The sequence below is a fragment of the Pristis pectinata genome, chromosome 17 (assembly GCF_009764475.1).
Source record: "Pristis pectinata isolate sPriPec2 chromosome 17, sPriPec2.1.pri, whole genome shotgun sequence".
Taxonomy (NCBI): Eukaryota; Metazoa; Chordata; class Chondrichthyes; order Rhinopristiformes; family Pristidae; genus Pristis; species Pristis pectinata.
Window position 1 is genome coordinate 22,044,675 of NC_067421.1, and position 20,212 is coordinate 22,064,886.

Genomic DNA, 20,212 nt, shown 5'->3' on the forward strand with positions numbered 1-20,212 from the left:
GGGAGAGATGAACTTTGGGTATACTGACGATGTCATGACATGCGCAAGGATTAACATGAGACATGTTTGAGTGGGCATGTCTTCCACTGGAAATAGGGGCCATCGTGTTTAAAGTACGTGCACATTGGCTTTTGGGTATCATTTGCACATAAAAATGGATGGCATGTGGTTCAATTTCTAGATCCATATCTGCTGTATTACAATGACATCTTTCATGAAATAAGGCAAAATTATGAATGGCATCCAACAACTGGATCTGTCCTAGTAAAAAGCTAATTACTGTTCGATTCAACTGTTTTAATTAGCTTTTTAACATGTATAGTGTTTAATATACCTCAAGTGGCTGCACAAGGAATGGCCGCTTGCTCGCTTATTGGTTCGTCCATCAGGTGAATATGTGGTTTTTTCATTGGTTGGTTTGGCCATAAGTATCTAATGGGTTTCTTGATTGGACTATTGTTAGTTAAAGAGCATCTCTCATCTCAGGTATACAAGGTGTCGCTTTTTGTTAATCTCTCTCTTGCTCTTCCTGTCCCCTGGCCTGAGCTTTCTTTTGTTCCTTTGTCTCGGCTCATCAAAGCTAGTGCCATGTGCTCTGTGACTCTTTCTTTGTTTTAAACCTTTTCAATAAAACTTTGTGAAGCACCAAGTTGTTTCCAACTCATTCCTGGACTCCTGAAAGAACCTGTGGATTTGAAAATAACCGGATCCAACACTACCTTATGTGAAATACAATCTCCTTATAATAATGTTGTTGCTTCGGAATCAAGTGAAAGGTACTGAGCCTCCACTTGCAATTTATTCCAGTAAAAACTGGAGTTCTGAGAGTTTCTGCCTTTCTTTGAAAAGGTGTCGCAGCCTATAATGCAAAATGTAATTGAACTCATCGGGCATTGGTGTAATTAGTGTGTTGACAATGTAATGTTGCCATCACCAAGCCTCAAACCTCTTCTATAGGTGCCTTTTGGCCTGCAGATAATGTTGTAGGAATGAGTGGCAGTTATGTGCATGAAGCCAAGGAGGATAATTGATTCAGATTTACATCTTGTGGTGCTTGAATTGTGGTCCTCAACACCAAGATGCTGCTAAGGCATGTGAATGTTTTTTTTATTCAGTTTCAGGGTGATAGTTCAAATGTTCTCACTGTTTTACAATTATCATTGTATTTTTATCATGTTCCATCATATCATATTCTTGTAGGGTCCTAAAGCCAGTTGGTATTTAAAAGCTTATGGATCCAATCAGTTACAAAGCTGAATGAGGATTTGCCTTTTGTACAGACAGAAGTAGAACAGCCAGCTACTGAGGAATTCCAGGGAACAAAAGCACAGAGCCAAACTTGATGGATGCTTGTCTGTTTCCAGCAGATACATTGTGTGTGCTTTTGACATTCAGTCTCCCTTTACCTATAATAATATGAACACTTATACATGGTGCCTTGTGTTGTTCAAAGGTCTCCTGTGTCTTATATCTTGTATTGAGTGTTTGAAGTTCATCTCAGTTTTTAACACTTTGATTAATTTTTTTTGTAATAACCAGATAAATTTAAATTCCCTTTGCTGTATCATTTTGTTTTGGCATCTTTCTTCCTCAAGTCCATTTTATATGTAGCTTGATGGTAAATTGGTTTTAGCTCAGTTGCTTTTAATTTTTACTTCACAGGGCCCTGAGGGAAATTAGCTGCAGTCAAGCCAGTTCTTGTAAACTGATGCAGCTGTGCTTCCAATGAAATGACTTCTTGCTATTTTATTAACAGTGATTTTTTTGTGTGGATGGGGGAAACCAAACTATCAAATTTCCATCATTTGTGTTTCTAAAATGGAACAAACCTGTTGTAATGTCTCAGGACCTGTTGTAATGTTTCCATTTTTATATAATTTTCTGGAACAATTCGAACAATATTTTCATAGTGATTAGTACTGTCACAAATAGGCCGTGCACATTTTTGCCTGGAGATTAATACTATTCCCACAATGGAACACGTAGAATTTAGTTGTGCTTGTGTGATCAGAGCAAGGATCTTTTTTTACTTTACTTAAATTACGAGTAGTAAAAGTGAGGTAATGATCACACAAGCATGAGCCTATTTCAGAACTAACTGGGCTGAATCGAGCTGACTGACAACTAACAGTTCTGCAGGGAGTTGCTGGCAGTTAGCTGTCTGTGGCTCAGCTGGTCACAGCCAAACTGAGATTCTGACCTCGCGTCCTGCCACTGGAATCGCTGTTGAGCCCAGAGGTGGAGCTGTGACATGCTGGACAATGGGGCTGGTGCACTTTGCATCCACTCCTCGGCTTGATGCCAGGGATCACAGGTGTGCCAATATTTGAATGGAGTCATTAACCTTGGGGATTAAATAAGGGCTGGTAAAATATGTAAGTTTTTTTACTTATTTGCTAACCTTTTACTGTTTCAATGAAACTTTGTTTCATTTTTTCCAAATTATTTATATCAACTTGAATGATATAAATTTATGTTGGAAGTGTCTTGGAACCCTACAAAAGCCTTTGACAGAACATGCTGGAAACAAAATGTCAAGCAGCATGTGTGGAAACTATGTCTGACAAATGGTCTTTGACTTGAGATATTGACTGTGTCTCTCTTCCCACAGAAGCTGCCAGACCTGTTGGCCGTTTCCATCATTTCCGTCTTGGTTTCAGATTTTCTGCATGTGCAACTTTCTGATTTCCATTAGCTGTCGAAGGCTTTAGTGGTTTTGTGGACAGGGCCTCGAGATACGCTGCCTGAAGCCTTGTGCTGCTCAACCTCATTCTGCCACTCAAAGCACCTCTTATAAGATAAGATATCTTTATTAGTCACATGTACATCAAAACACACAGTGAAATGCATCTTTTGCGTAGAGTGTTCTGGGGGCAGCCCGCAAGTGTCGTCATGCTTCCAGTGTCGACATAGCATGCCCACAATTTCCTAACCCATACATCTTTGGAATGTGGGAGGAAACCGGAGCACTCGGAGGAAACCCATGCAGACACTGGGAGAACGTACAAACTCCTTACAGGCAGCGGCTGGAATTGAACCCGGGCAACTGGCGCTGTAATACCGTTGCACTAACCACCTGTGTGTGAAGGCCCGGCTTGTTTTGTCCTCTGCACCTGGGCAAGCACAGCAGGCTGTGGCCCAGGTCTAGCTCAATCCAACCCAATTACACTTTCCAAAAGAAAAAAATATATCTAAAGAAGCACAGTAGCGTAGAATGGGAAGTTTAGCTTCACAAAGCCAGGAGAAGCTACTGAGTGGGAGATGAAGATCTTCCTCAGAGAATGACTGGTTAAAAAAAAAGCAAGAAGATGGAACATGAGAATAAAATCACAAAATATAAAAAACAGACAATACGAGTTTCAGATATATAAAAAGGAAGAGAGCGGCTAAATTAAACATTGTTCCCTCGGAGGGTGAGGCTGAGGAATTAATAATGGTAAGTAGGGAAATCACAACAGTTCTACAAATTATTTTGGATTGGCTTTCATGGCAAAGTCAATAAATGATAATAATCAAGGGATTAGAAAAAAGTACCAGGCAAACTAATGGGACTAAAGGCTGAAGGGTCCCTTGGACCTGATGGCCTGCATCCCACAGTCGTAAAATAAGTGGCTGTAGAGTTAATGAGTGAGTTGGTTGTAATCTACCAAAATTCCCTGGATCCTAGAGAAGTCTAGGAAAACCACAAATGTAATACCACTATTCAAGAAAAGAGGGAGAAAAGGGGGAGACAGAAGGCAGGAAACTATTGACCTTTCTAATCTGTGGCTCAATGTTTAGTGATTAGTGTACTTGTACTCTGACATCTCATTGTTCCTCTACCCAACCTGGTCTTGCCCATTTCAAGCAGAAGTGACATCCTATCCTTCCCACCAAAATGTACTACCTTGCATTTATCTATGTTGAATTTTATTTGCCAATTAATTGCCTATTCTGTAAATTTATTGATGTCCTCCTTGGCAATGACTATTAATTCCTTAGATGTATCGTTTCCCCCTTTGTATATCATCTATTTGTCAGTCCTCTGGCACTAGACCTTTTTCTAATAAGGTATTAAGTGTCAGAGTTAATGTCCCTGGAACTTGTTATGCTGATTTTTTTCAAAATTCAAGGGCAGTATTGTGCTGTATTGTTCTATGGTTCTATAATCCATCTGGACCAGGGGTTTTATCCTCTTGTTTAATATAAGTAACTTTTTCATGTTAAGTTCATCACTACTCATCAGCCAATGTCCTTATCAATGACTGAAGGAGAAAGTGAGGGGTGAATTAGAATGAAATCATGTGCACAGGGGGAAGTTGGGAAAAATTGATTTTTTTTTTCGAAAGACTAGAAGTATACATAAAAGAAACAATAATTAACATGCAAACCTGATATTTTAAAAAATATCCAAAACCCAATGCCTAAATGCAGGAGTAAGACTGAACAGTTTGGATTGCCTACTGACTTGAGAGGGAAGTTATTTGTCATTGCATCGATATTATTAATAAATTGAGACTAAACTTTCTACAGATGGTTTGATATGGAATTAATATGTAAGTCCAGTACATTTTTAGAAATGAAAGAGAGGCTAAGGTGATGAGCAAAAAACTGCAGATGCTGCAAATCTGAAATACAACCAAAATTGCTGGAAATACTCAGACATAAGAGATTCTGCAGATGCTGGAATCTGGAGCAACACACACAAAATGCTGGAGGAACTCAGCAGGTCAGGCAGCATCTTTGGAGGGAAATAAACAGTCGACATTTCGGGTCAGGGCCCTCCATCAGGACTGGAGAGGAAGAGGGCAGAAGCCAGGATAAGAAGGTTGGGGGAGGAGGAGGAGCACAGGCTGGCAGATGATGGGTGAGTCCAGGTGAGGGGGAAAGGTAGATGGGTGGGGGAAGGGGGATGAAAGGGAATCAATGCAATATGAGAAGCTGAGAGATGATAGGTAGAAGAGGCAAAGGGCTGAAGAAGAAGGAATCTGGTAGGAGAGGGCAGTAAACCATAGAATAAAGGGAAGGAAGTGGGGAACAGATGAGCAGGTCAAGGACGAGGGAGGGGAACGAGGTGAGGGGCCACAGAAATGAGGGAAAACAAAGGGGGAGGGGGAAAAGAGGGGAGAGGTTACCAGAAGTTGGAGAAATTGGTGTTGATGCCATCAGGTTGGAGACTACCAAGGCGGAATATGAGATATTGCTCCTCCAACCTGTGTCTGGCCTCAACATGGCAGTAGAGGAGGCCATGGATAGACGTGTCAGTATGGGAGTGGGATGTGGAATTGAAGTGGCTGGCCACCAGGAGATCCTGGCTTTTGCAGCGGACAGAGCGAGGGTGCTGAAATATTCAGGCAGCAATTGTGGAGAGTCGGAAGTTCATCATCCTGAAACATTGACTCTATTTCTCTCTGCATTGATGCTGCTTGACCTGCTGTGTATTGTCAGCATTTGCTGCTGTTATTTTACGCTAAAGTGAAATGCTACTTGTGTGAAACAAGAGGCAGAGTAAGATAAATTGCTCTGAGAGACTCACACTCCTCAATTTTATGTTAATAATATGTCATGAACATCTAGATACTTTTGAACAAAACTTAGACATGATATTTAAATAGCAGTTTTCTCTGTCATTTTAGAAATAGAAAAAATAGAAATTATGAGAAATGGGGAAATATTGATGTTCAAAGAACACCTGAGTGCCCTGGTACTTGAATCTCTGAAAGCTGACATGCAGGTGGAGCAGGCAATTGGGAAGGCAGTTAATATGCTGGCCTTAATTGCAAGTTGATTTGTATACAAGAGTTAAGATGCTTTGTATGTAGGGCCTTGGTGAGATCACACATAGAGTGTTGTGAATGGTTTGGTCTCCTTAGCTTATATAAAAAAGATATACCTGCTACAGAGAGAGAGTTCAGTGAAGATTTACTAGACTGTTTCTGGGGACGGCAGGCCTATCATGTGAGGATATGTTGAGTAGAATAGGCCTCTATTTGCTAGAATTTAATAGAAAAGTTAGAAAATTCTTAAGGTTTTGACTGGGTAGTTGCAGGGAGGATGCAGATGTCGCCAGAGCGTGGCGACTTGATGCAAGCTGCTCTCTGCAGATCTACTCTTTACTTCTTTTATAATTATTCAACTCTTTTAAATATAAATTCTATGTCTCTACACTTTACTCTGCATTCTGTAGTTTTTACCTTGTACTACCTCAATGCACTGTGTAATGAATTGATCTGTATGAACGGTATGCAAGACAAGGTTTTCACTGTACCTTGGTACAAGTAATAAACCAATTCTAATTCCAGGATGTTTCCCTGGCTCAGGAATCTAGAACTAAGAATCGCAGTTTAAATAAATAGGTAGGCTGCAATGAAGAGAAATTTCATCTTTGGAATCTTTGGAACTCACTACCAGGGAGATGCATGGATGTTCAGTCATTGCATTCAAAACATAGGTCAATAGATATCTGGGTAGTAAAGAAACCAAGAGTTATGGGGATAGGGCAAAAAAAAATGGTGGTTGGGGGAGAGAATCTTGTTGGATGGCAGAACAGGTTTGTGGGGTTGGATGATCCACTCCTGTTCACATTTCTCATGTTCTTTTCAGTCGAGCAAAAGATACCGCGGTTCAAATTTGGAATGACAAACTACCAACCTTATCAAATCACCAGTCTACCGTATTTAATCCTGATTGATTAAAATTAGTGACATTTTACTGTATCAGGGAAAGAAGATAATGCTTTCAGATACACTAATTTCTGTCGTTTCATAATGTCAGCGCTCAATTAGATCATAAGATGAGCATATCATATTGGTCTATTTGAGTGATTGCTTGACAGATGTGTCAGAAGAAGAAAGCATTTGTCATTTTCCCACTGAGCAGATTAAATCAACCATTTCATTTGACCAACAAAATCATAGGTGGTCATAGTATTTTGCCTTTGTCTTAAAATTTTCTTGTTTGGATTAAGAGTCTCCTGGGTGTGATGATCCATTGATAGAGACTCAAGGATCCTCTCCCTTTATACCTTCTGAGAATTTTTATGTGTGAAATGGCCGTAAGTCCACTCTGAGCAGTGGCAGCTGCAAGATTTTTATGAGAATGTAATAGAAACAAACTGTGTAAAGCATAAAAACAAATTGCTTTTGATTTATCAACTCACTTGGGGACTTGAAACCTTATGTAACAGGCATTTTTTTAATAAGCAGCTTCATACTGGTCTACCAAATTGCCCCATGTACAATACCACCCTCCGATAATAAACATCCACAGCAGAAGCTGAGAAAATGTGGATTGTTTCCCAAATCCCAGAAGCCACCTCTCAATGAAGACAGACATTGTTGATGAAATTCACTGTTCTCTTCAGTAAGCCAGACAGGCTTTGGCTATCTGAGGAGAAAAAAGTGTTTGAAGATCAAGACCTTAAACCCAGTATGAAGCTCCTGGTCTACCAGCCAGCAGTAGCCTCTGCCCTCCTCTATGCTTCTGAGACATGGGTTATCTGTAGCAGGCATCTAAAAACACTGGAGAGATACCACCAATACAGTCTCCACAAAATCTCTCACATGCATTCGGCAACAAATCCAGCAATTAAGCCCTTATTACACTCAATCAACTCCACTGCTCGGGCTACTCCACTCACATTACCTAATCCCAAATTCCCAAAATACTCTGTTTCCAAGCTCAGCTGGATAGAGGAAAAAAAATTCAAGAATCTTCTTTAAGCTTTGCTGAAAAAGTGTAACACCTCATTAACTCATGGACATCCTGATCTGTGATTGCTCATAACGGAGAAGGAGCATTCTTGATGGGATTGTGAACTTCCAACCCATTGGTTGGGAGTACACAAAGCCCAGCATAAATGGCAGAAGGACCACACCAGCTCCCAAACTAACCAGCTGCCTGGGCAGTCATTCACCTTCTGCACTATTTGTGGTGGAGTCTGTGGGCCTCACACTGGCTTCTTCAGCCACCCAAGAACCCATAGAACCGGCGTGTATACAAGTCATTCTCAACCCCACTGGACTATGTAAGAAAAAGGAGAAGCGGATATACAGCTTGTCCCATTATTGTCTGTTCCAGCTCAACTGGTTGTAAAATATGATCGTGATTCAAAAGGTAGAGTTTGGTTTATTTTACACATTAACCAGGATACCGCAGTAGTTGAAACCAAAGACTAAATTTTCTTTCTTTGTGCTACTGTTTTTGGATATGCTATGATTGGACATAAGATCTGCTCCAAAACCCCATCCTCTCTGTACACCCAAAATCACATGTGTTTATTACCATGATACACACAATTCCCGCCTCTTCCCTCTTCCCAACCAATGACCAACAAGCACCTGTACAAACCGTTGAGACCTGATTGTTGTCATCAAAGACAACTTATAATTAAGACCAAAACCAGTCAATGCCATTAAATTATTGATTTATATTTTAAACAAAATATAAATCATGTTAGTTTTGGGTAAGGCTAATTTTATAAAGCAGAAATATAACTTAACAAAAGTAGATTGGGAACTATTTGAAGTTCAGTGAGATTGTTCAAGAAGGAAGTACAGAGCAAACATATTCTGGGAAAATGAGTAGGACTTCTACTTCTAAATCTCTGGGAAAGCTTATGACAATGCAGGAGCTCAAAACCACATTGAGCCTGAAGGAGGGAAGAAAGTGCAGGGGATTTTGGATGGCAAAGAGGAGTACAAAAAACTTCTGACCGAGAAAGCAGAGGAAATCCATAAAATGTTTTATAAATATTTAAAGGGTAAAAGGATATCACAGAAAATATATGGTCTATTAGAGACTAAAATAGTCGCCCGAGTGTGGAAATGATTTGGCTCTGATCGGCACTTTGCTTCTGTTCTTCACAACAAAGCAGCTTGAAATTATGGAGGGAGAGTATGAAATAATGTAAAGAAAGAGGAAACGTTAAGACTTTGGCATTTTTAAATGTGGGTAAATTACTGAAGTCAAATAAAATGTCATCTCAGCTATAAAAAAGAAAGCAAGGGAAGAAATATTTTCAACCTGCTCTGGGGCTGGATGATGAGTGTGGCTAATGTGGCATTGCTTTTAAAAAGGGAGAAAGGGGATAGACAGAATAATCACAGACATGTGATGAGCAAAATATTGGAAAAATTATCATTTGGAAAGCAACAGTTATAGAGGGATTTGTTAAGACCAGGACATATTTGATTGATTTTTTGAGGAGGTAATGAGAAGGTTCAGGGAGGATGCTGCACTTGATCTAGTTAACATGGATTTTGGCAGGGCACTTGACAAACTCCTGGGTCAGAAATCTAAGAGCCCAAGGGATCCAAGGAAAGCAAAAGAATTGGATCTAAAATTGTCTCAGTGAATGAAAGCAAAGTATTATTGTTGATGCAAGTTTTAGTGACTGCCAGACTCTATGCACTAGGATTTCTCTGTGTTAGGTCTTTTGCTTTTTGTGGTATATGTTAATAATTTGGACTTGAATGTAAAAACCACAATTGAAGGGTTTGCAACTGATTCCAAAATTGGTAGAGTGGTTAACAGTGAGGGGGAAGAAAGTTTTAGGCTCCAGAGAAATATTTATGGACTGGTCAGGTGGTCACAAAAGTGGCAATGGAATTCAGTCCAAGCAACTGTGAAGTAATGCATTTGGAGAGAGAAGACAAGGCAAGAGAATACCCAGTGAGTTCCAGGGTTGCTGAGAATTGTTGAGGAACAGATGAACTTCAGATTGCATGCCTATTGATCTGTGAAGGTGATAGGAGAGGAAGATAAAAATTGGATACTTTATTGGTTTGAGACATTAAATATAAAAGCAGGGGGTTCACATTAGACTAGTTAGGCCACAGCAGTGATGGTCACCACATGATAGAAAAATGTGTTAGAATTCCAAGGAGATTTAGAAGTTTGTTGTCAGGGTTAGAAAATAGGAGGAGAGATTTATAAGCCTAGGGTGGTTTCCTTGAGTTTGAAGGGTTGATATAATAAAGGTTTTTAAAATATTGGGAAATCTTGATAAGGTAAACAGGCCAAGCCTCTGCACCTTAACAAACAGGTTCTTAGCCAATGGGCATGCAGTAGATATAAGGTAAATGGTTGAAGGAGCAGCAGAAAATTGAAGAAAATCTCTTTCACTCACCAAGCAGTAGTGGGACTCTGGATCTCACTACCTGAAGACAGTTGGAGGCAGGAACTTTCATCCCAGTTAAAGAGTACCTAGGTTAGCACTTGAGGACCATAACCAATAGGGCTATAGACAAAGAGTCAGAAAGGGGGATTAGCCTAAGTAGCCCTTTTTTGACCTGCTATTTCCTCTCATCCTTTATACTAGGTATCTTCCCTCTCCACTCTCGGTCCTGATGCAGGGTCTTGACCTGAAACATTGACAATTCCTTTCCTCCTCACAGATGCTGCTCAACCTACTGAGTTCTTCTGGCAGTTTGCCTTTTGCTCCTCTCATCCTTGTCTCTTGAACATTCTCAATAAGTTTCCACCTACCTAATAAATTCCTTTTGAAGTCGCAAGAAGTTTTCTGTGGTTTCACGTTTTCCAGTAAAGCCCAGTCTGCATTGGATTTTATGAACAACTGTAATGTAAACAGTTAATGTAGAACTGCAAAACAAAAAGTTTTAAGAGAATGCTAGAACTTCTTTGAAAGCGAGTAGTTCTTGTTCATAATGTTTAACAACGAAATTATCTTGGCACAAAACATTTCTATCAGTTAAATAGTATATTAATTAATGCCAGATATCACTCTATTGAGTAACGTGTTATTTTCTTTGAACTGATCAGTTTTTCTACTGCAATTATAAATCTCAATGAGTTTTAAGACTCAGATTCATAGAGTCACACAGCAGAGAAACGGGCCTTTCTGCCCAGTATCTCCATGTCGCCCATTGTATCTATCTGCACTGATCCCATTTACTTGCCTTCTATGCTTGATTTAGAATGGGCAAAATGATTGTGGAATCTTATTTTGCAGATTTAATGTGACAGCTGTGTTTTTATGTGACATTAGCAAATTCTTAGAGAAAAACATGTTAGACATTTTTCACATGGCAATTCCTCTGTTAAGTTTAAGTAAGCCATTTTGCAAGCATTAACATTTCTTAATATCTTAACTTTTAGAATTTGGAATGAAAATGGTTTTATCCCTCAGTACCATAATAAAGTTGCGTACAGGAAAGTGCCAACCTACTTAAAAACCAAATCAAAATAAATGTAATTAGACAGCTTACTGCTGCCCTCATTTGAGATGTTCATATTGAAGCATCTCTGATGTGATAAGGTTTATTTTGTTCACTTGGAGATCTTTACAGAGTTATTTTATATCTGTAGTAAACTTTGATTAAACTTCATGGTGAAACTCTTCCATGACAAATTGAGAGGTGCATCAAAACTATCATGTGTTTAGTGTGGTGGGTGAAGGGGGATCACATGATCTGAATAATTAAAGAAACAATGTAACAAGTATTTTCAGAATACTTTTCATGTACCTCTCTTTCCTGTTTATTCCCAGTTGTACAGAACCGTGGGGTCACAGGTATTGTGGAGACTGCACAGAAGTTTTCTTCACTTCCGGTATATCTACCAGTAAACTACCGAATTCAAAAAGCTGAAAGTTCATTTTTTCTAAAAGAAGCCAACCAGGAAATCATGCGCAACTCTAGTTTGCAGTTCCGCATGGAACCCTTTTTCATCCATGAAGCCAAGACTCCTCCTGTGATTAATGTCAGTTACGGACCTTATGCTGTGGAACAAGTCGTGCCCAGGGCTCTCCTGCAACCTTCTGATCTGTTCAGCATGGTTGATAAGTTCACTTTCAACTGGAAAATCAAAGCAAATATCATTGATGATAAAGTTTATTCCAATCGGCCGATAGTGCAGATTTTATTTTATATCACAGGCCGAGACTGGGATGATTACAGTGTTAATGATAATCTTCCCTGCATACGTGTATATGCATTTCGGGAAACAAGGGAAGTCAGAAACAGTTGCCGTCTAAAAGGAGATCTCGGATTGTGCATCGTAGAACTGGAACTTCTGCCCTCTTGGTTTAATCCTCCCACTGTGGTACCTGGTCGCAAAAGGATAACTGATCACTCTGAGGGAACGCCAGTGGAACTTTATTACTTGGTACAGGATACTGACGAAGATGGCGATTGTGATGCAGAAGACACACGAAAGGACAATGCTATCCGGCCAGGGCGTGATGATGTTGATGAAACACTCCACTCTCTGCAACGTATTGGCAGTGTCCGACTACACCAAGGATCTGGGGACCCACAGCGAACAGAAATGAGGCTGGACAATAATGTCATCATCTCAGTATTACAAAGGCCTGTCAAGCAAGGCGAAGTTGTCACTTTTTATGTGTCACTGGCTAGCAGCTCAACTGTGAATCGGTTCACACTGCGGTAGGTAACACTTCAATATATGCTTGTGGGATGGTCACTGTCTTAACAATTATTGCACTAATTATATTAAAGTGAGAGTAATGTGATTTATCTAAAAAAACTTTTCTAGCCCATTCTTGTTTTAGAGAGAAAGTCGAGACATCTTAAGTTGATCTCAGTTTTCTGATTAGAAAGTAATTGTTTTTATTAGGATAATTTTAGACATTTGCTATATCAAAACACTTTATCTCAAAGTATGGGTGTTGGAGAGGACTGCAGTGTCAATTTATTTATGGAAAAATCCTTCTCCGTTTGATGCACATTGTTAATTCACAGCCCTGATCTTCCTGGCCTTCAGGTTGAAACTGGAGCAGTTTCTTCAAAGGTTACGAACCACTGGACCATTCAAAATGTGTTCCTAGACAATCAGTTCTCACATTATCCAGTTTCAATTGGAGCATGCATTGTGTATATATTGATTGAAAGCCATAATTATGATTTATTGCACTTGGGCCAAATTATTATGAGTGTTTAGAATTGATATTTGAATTGCTGAAATAGAAGAGAAAAGCAACAACCATGCTATTTTGAGAAATAATGTTATTTCCAGTGGTATGCATGCTTATTAAAAATGACACCATTACTTTTTGTCAAGTGAAATTTTCAATGGAAAACTGTGAGTACACAACATCAAGCTGGTCTTCTAACTAAATTATAACTACATCATAACTACATACATGTTATAATATATAAACAATATAAGCATATTTTGCCACTTACCACAACTGGATAAATAAGCATGAACTTCTTTCTAAGCTCACGTTAAAAGAAATATTTCATTGATGAAGTAGTTTGTTGTCACCAGCACAGGATATCTGAGTCGTGGATGAATATATCTTGCAATTTATAAATTGATGAGGACTAAATTTTCGATCGCAAAATAAGTAACACTGCAGAACCACGGTTTAAAAATCTGTTTGAATAAGTTGTATAAATTCATGATTTGATGCAAATCCAGCCTAGTATAACTCTGTCACTTTTAAACAATTAAATAAATCAGTGAAACTCCACTCTTTGTTTTATCTCCGGATTCTGATGATGCTTCAAGTGCAGTACTGGAGATGCATATACAAGTCAGAGAATGATTTCACATTGGAAAAGGTGCTCTTGATTGCAAAAATTTTTCTGTATTCAGTCTAAAAATGTTCAGAAGTTTTTTATTGGGTGCATATATGCTTTGGGGATGCACACTAATTAAACATATCTGTAATTGCAACTCTGAAGCCCACAGCTCATGTTTCTGTTTAAATAGACAGCATTTGGATTTTTTGTGATAAAGACTTCCGGCCTTGTTTGTTCAGAGGTATGGATTTTTGTAGACTGTATGCCAGTTTTTGACCTTGAACCTTTGCCTTTCTGTAATTAAGTTTTTGACAAAGTTATATGATGGTATTATTATTGACCAATTCAGCTGTAGGATATGATCTTTGTTATTCATTCTTTACAGGTCTCTTATAATGTTCTGTACCTTAAATCTCCTCTCAGTCTCCTACATTGAAAGGATACTGCTCTGGCCCAGTCTTCCTCATATCTAAATGCCTCCAGTCTGCAAGTCTTCTCATAAATCTGCTCTGCATCCTCTCTTGTACGAGTATATCCTTCCTGTGGCATGGTGACCAGAACTGAACTGTGGCCTAGCTAAAGTTTTATCCATTTCTAGCATGTCTTCCTCGTTCTTGTATTCTTTGTCTCGTCCAACAGAAGAAAGTATTCTACCTGCCTTTTTAACCACCTTGTAAACCTACCTCACTACTTTCACTGATCTTGGGACATGGACTCCAAATTCCCTCTCTTTTCCCATCATTTATTGAATATGCTCTTGCCTTTCCTTCCCTCTCAATGCAATACCTCTTACTGCTCCTTTTGCCCCTTGTATGCTCATATTGATATCTTCATGCTGTCTGTACCTTCCTTCCTCACTCTCAACCACACCTCTGATTATCGTTTCACCTTCACAATCTTGGTGCCTCGGCCCATAATTTAATTTTAGTATTAAATTAGTTCAACATTAATAATTTAAACCCAAATTATTAATGTTAAACTAATTTAATACAAAGATATTAGTCTAGTCTTCATTACTATAACATTAAGAAAAACGTAACACACGTTCACAAGCATGAAGCAACCAAACTGCGACGTGGTCAATGGTGTTTGATCCTCGGTCAGACAACTGCTCTAATCTTGTATTTCAAAATTTCTTTGATCATGAGGCAGCTTAGCCTTGACAAAATGACAAATGAGGCTGCAGAAATGAAGGAAATGATGCCCAATGTGGTGTATGAGAAATCTTTTGCTAAAAGTAACTGGAGAGCTTCATGCAGTGGCATTGAAGTTTTGAAATTTCATAAGGTTTGTTCAATGGTGTATTAATCTGCTTGTTACGGTGAAAAGATTATGAATGCTGGAAACTAGTGAAAATGTAGGCCAAGAAATCCATTTTTGCGGCAGTAAAACATGCTGCATGTCTCCCCAGTACTGTTTTAAAGAGCTGCTAAAAAGGTCAGAATATTTGACAGCCCATTTAATAACCAGCATTCTTGGGCTCCCCCATGAAACAACATACTCTTTAAGAAAGGGTGTGTGTTACTGAAAAGCTCCGGTTGAATTTCTTGCAGCTGTGAGCACTTGGACACGTGGTGAGATCTCAGAGCCAGGCACGCAAGCACAACCCCAGCACCTTTCTAGCATCTGTACAGCGCAGTTTACCAGCAGATTGAAGCATGAGTGATTCATGAGGGAAAGGAACATGCTTCCATGTTTGGGAGGAACTTCAGGAGTCCTGTGGGTGACATCATTTGCAGGGGCCCACAGATACTCTCCAGGAAGTTTCATGCATTGGTATTAAGGTGCCACCCTGGGAATCACCTGAACTTTGAAGAAGTCTGCAATAGCAGCAAAAGCCTCTGGGAGGTCTGGCTGTTCCTGTGGGCTGGTGGAAAAGTAAATGAAGACAGGAGGAGAGCGTATCAATGAGTGCAGAAATAGAAGCAGGAGGAAGCCTTTTGGCTCTTTGTGTCTGCTCCCCTTTCAACAAGATCAGGGTTAATCTTTTACCTCTGTGCCATTTTCCTGCAATAACCTCATATCCCTTGATTGCCTTAATATCCAAAAATCTATCAGTCTCTGTCTTGAACATACTCAGTAACTGAACCCTCACAGCCCTCTTGGGTAGAGAATTTAAAAGATTCATTATCCCTTGGGAGAAAAAATTTCTTCTCAAAGAAATTCTCTACCCAAGAGGACTGTGGAGGTTTGGTCTGAAAACCTCAGAATTTTGGAAGAATCTAGATGTGATTAAGCTAGAGCAGGTGCAGAAAAGATTCACAAGGATGTTGCTGGGACTGGAGGGCTTGAGTTATGAGGAGAGACTGAATAGGCTGGGACTGTTTTCCCTGGAGCAAAGGAGGCTGAGGGGTGACCTTAGAGAGGTTTATAAAATCATGAGGGGCATTGATAAGGTGAATGATTTTTCCCAGTCTTTTTCCCAGGGAAGGGGTGTCTAAAACTAGAGAGCATAGGTTTAAGGTGAAAGGGGAAAGATTTAAAGGGATCTACAGTGCAAATCATTCAAAGGATGGTGGGTCTATGGAATGAACTGCCAGAGGCAGTGGTGTGTAGTCAGGCTAACTGGTGTGTATTTCCCTGTTTCCTCTTCTCAACTTTTCTTACATTGTGTGGTTGCATAGGCTCCCTGTGAAGTCCGAGTTCTGAGCACTTGTTTGCTTCCCATGAATGCCTGCCTGTAATGTCTGGAACCCTTGTGTCTTCCATGAAGAGGAGTCTTAGTTCTAGATGTGGGCACAGTAGATCTGTTTTCATTGCAGCAAAACACTGGAAAATGGAACAAGGGCTCAATCTTCAGTGTGAGTAGTATATTGAGTATGCAGTTAGAGTAGTATGCAGCAGTTTGGCTATGATTGCAGGTTTAATGTGACTGGCCTTTTAAGTAACATTGTTTTTGAGCCTTACATGTTCTTAAAAGCAGATCCTTCTGCAAAAGAACAGTGATGGCCACCTTTCAAACCGGTATGGTGAAGATCCAGCTGGAGACAAATTCTGAGCATTGCACTACTGTTGATCTCGTTTGGACGAGTTTGATGCTGATGAAACAGCTGTGAAGAATATCAATCTCTCACCCACAGTTTAGGGGATTAAGGATATACACATTGATGTACAAGTCACACCGGTAAGTTGCACTTTTGGATATACACTGGGTGTTGCAGCAAATGATGGTATTTAGAGAGATCTGCTGCCCTTGTATAAGAAACACAGAAAGTTAGCATACAGATGCAATAGTTAACTGAGAAGGCAAAGTGAATGTTGGTCTTTATTACCAAAGAGATGGAATGTAAAACGAAGTAGTCTTAGTGCAGAGTATCCCGTGAGATCACACCATGCAGTTTTGGCTCTACTATCTGGAGAAGGAGAAACTTGCATCTACGATGATAAATAAAGATTTCCTTGATGGACTCCTGGGATTAGAGAATTCCCATATGAGGAAAATTTAGAAGGTTGGGCTATCAAGAACCATGAGGCGTAATTTCAAAATAAGAGTTGGAGATGAAGAGGATTTTTTTTCTCTCTCATAAGGCTGGGCATCTTTGGAATTCTCCATGCAAAAGAGCTGTGGAGGCTGAATCATTAGTTATGTTATAAGCCCAGACAGTCAGATTTTGAACTCTAGGGGAATCAAAGGATTGGGCAGGAAAATGCAAAGGCCAAAAGTCAGTTTGGCCATGGTCTTACTGAATGGCAGACAGCTTGGTGGGGCTATAAGACTGACTCCTACTGATGTCATGGTAGGATTTGAATTCATGTCTCTGTATTGCTAGTCTGGTAACATATGTACAAGACAAAATGGTTTGAAAACCCATCTGTGCGAGGATAAAAGAAATGAAGAAGGCTGTGCAGTAATGTACTGAAATTTGTCCAGTGAATCAAACCTTGAAATTTCCTTCCAGATGCAGGTTGGTGCCTAGCAACCATGGATGATTCCTATAAAAGGGGGAAGAGGAGCACTGCAAAGTGTATACTTAAGTACAATGGCCTTGATTTTATATTTGGAATAGTGGTCAGCCTAGCAACCTTCAGGTATTATGTATTAAACTATGGGATTTAAAAAAAGAGGTGTACAGCCTCCTTGAAAGATGATAGTGACCAATCTAGAGGTTAGTCCTTGAAGTACCCTGACCAACTTCCGTTAAACCAGAAGAGGATGAATTGTAGTCAGGTTTTAGAGATTTTCGTTCTTCCTTTAGGGCATTAAATCTCTTAATGCATTGATTGAGTTCAGTTTTTTTGAACTGGATTGATCTGCTAAGAGACAAAATTGCATTCAAGAAATGAAAGAGTTTTTGCAACATTTATTTTGTGACATTGCAGTAGTTCCAGTAAGTGTGCACTTTGGACAACCACACAGGGTATTCAGCATTTACACTCTGACCTTCTTTTCTCATCATACACAGGGACTGCAAAAACAGTGGTGTTGACGTTGGCCATTATGCCATCTGTTGCTTGGCGACATGAAAGACTGCGATGAAAACAAACAGCCATTTACACATCACTATCGTTGATAATCAAATTCCAGCAGTACAAGCTCCACAGAGGAGTGGGACTTGCATTAGTAGACTTGGCAGTGGAAATAGTGCTGTACTGCACATTGTTCTTACTGACCAGTTCTTAATGTAGAAATTAAAAGCAAAACACTGCACAGTTTGGAAATCTGAAACATAAAGAGACAATGTTGGTAGCACTCAGCAGGTGAATCAGCATCTGCAGAGACAGCAGGCAATGTTTAGGCTGTAAGTGTAAACTGGGAAATCAACAACATTTAAATAGGAACAGAACAATGGGAAGTGGAGGGAGTGAGAGCGGGAGAGGGACAATGGGTTGAGTGCCCGTGGTCTGTTTTGGAGATGGCTTTATCACTGAAATTGTATTATCATTAGACACAGGAAGAAATAAATGAGCTCAAGACTTAAGAGAGACATGAACATGTGAGTGGTCAAGGCCTTGTAGGGGATGAGGGATAATGGGGAGGGGGAATGATAAAAGGGAAATGAAGATATAGTAGGGGAAACTGGCAAGTTGACAGGTTAAGGCAACATCTGTGGGGTGGGAAGAATGAATTAGCTGGTTATCACTGACCCAGCTCCCACCACTTCAGCTAATCACGTGTCTAATGCTTCTCATGAATGTTTAATTTATGTTATTAGGCTTCCTCCTGTTGACTTGCAGTAAAATTATTTCAGTCATTCAACCATTATTCTTTTGAGCACATTAACTCATTGGCTTGTATTTCTTCCGGTGCGGTTCTCATCAGTGAATGTTTCAAGGATCAGCTGATGCAGATTTAAAATTTTGACCATGAGATACAAGGGGGATGTGAGGGAAGACTTTTTTTATGAGAAGTCAGTGTCGGGGGTTTGGTGGATTATTCAGGGCACGTACAAAGATGAAAAGACATTTCTTCATCGAGAAAGTAGAATCTTTGGAAGGCTCTACCCAAAAGGCTTTGGAGGCTCAGTCACTTGGTATTTTCAAGAAAGAGATAGATAGGTTTTAGGGTATTAAGGGAATTGGGAGTATGGGATAGTGGCACTGGGGTAAAAACTCATCTACGATGTAATTGAATGGCAGAGCTAACATGAGGGGCTGAATGGCCTACTCTTGCTTCTATTTCTTAGAAATTGGATCAGTACTTGAGACAATACTTTGCAGGGCTTAGGTGAAAGAGTGGGTGAATGAGACTGATGTCATAGACTTGAGTGGTCTATTAGCCTCCTCCTGTGCTGTAACCATTCTATAATTCTAGTAATTTTTGCAACTCTATCCCCATTAGTCTATTTGTTTAAATGCCACACCTGATGAACGGTTCATGTCTATTCTGTCTACAGACTCTAATTGTTCTGCTGAGCATTTTGAACAATTGTAAATACATTTCATAGTTATTTAGACATTTTTTTGACTGTCAATGGGGCTTTTTGAGACAAGCTCATTGTAACTGAGCTTTTTGAATAGGATGACAATCTTCATTTAATTGTCAGTGTTGCAGAGCTCTTTTCTTGCATCTGGACAGGTGCAGTTACTGTAGGGCATTTTATTAGATTTTTCTGCCACAGTTTATTAGCTGCTCATTAGTGGTTATCTTTAGCTGTCAGTGCAAGTGTCTTATCTTGGGGCGGATGGATGATATGTACTCCATATTAACTATTAATGCTTCTGGATGAGGAAGCAAGCTTGGGTATTGAGTGATAACCATGTCCCTTGCTGCTTAGCAGGTGCAGGGAGATGATGATGGATTTAGTTATTTGAACAGAGAAGGGGAGTTTTGAACTTGTGTATGAGCTGAGGCCCTGCCATCTGGCAGCTTAAGTGGATTGGCACCTACTGCAGTTTTGCAGGTCATCTGGAAGGCGTATCACCAGATTAGTCCAGGGCCAGCTGTAGCCAAAGTTCTTCTTGGAAAGTTAAGTTAGAAGCATTTCTTGAGTAGTTATTGGGGTTTAATGTATGCAGAAAGTTCAGGACATTTGCGTCAGGGTAATGAAATACAACGTACTGATCAGTTCATGCTCATTCACAAGCTGACTGACTTTCAAGCTCATGGGCCTATTTTTCCCTAAAACAAGAGAAAAGCATTTTGTTTTCTGGATTAGATCATTCATTTTTCCAACTGCACTTTTCGCTACACAAGGAAAATGTTGTAAGTTCCAGAACTCAAAACTCTGAAAAGCCTTGAAATATTCAGCAGTTTAGGCAGCACCTGTAAGGAGAGAAAAAGAGTT

The 20,212-nt window shown here is 39.7% G+C and overlaps 1 protein-coding gene across 1 annotated transcript in view; it reads left to right on the plus strand.

The window, feature by feature from the left end:
- Positions 1–20,212, plus strand: part of LOC127579365 (transmembrane protein 132C-like) — a 751,467-nt gene that overhangs the window by 177,726 nt on the left and 553,529 nt on the right. The window contains exon 2 of the mRNA XM_052032114.1: positions 11,489–12,386. Coding sequence (XP_051888074.1) covers positions 11,489–12,386 — 898 coding nt within the window. The remainder of the gene's footprint in view (positions 1–11,488; positions 12,387–20,212) is intronic.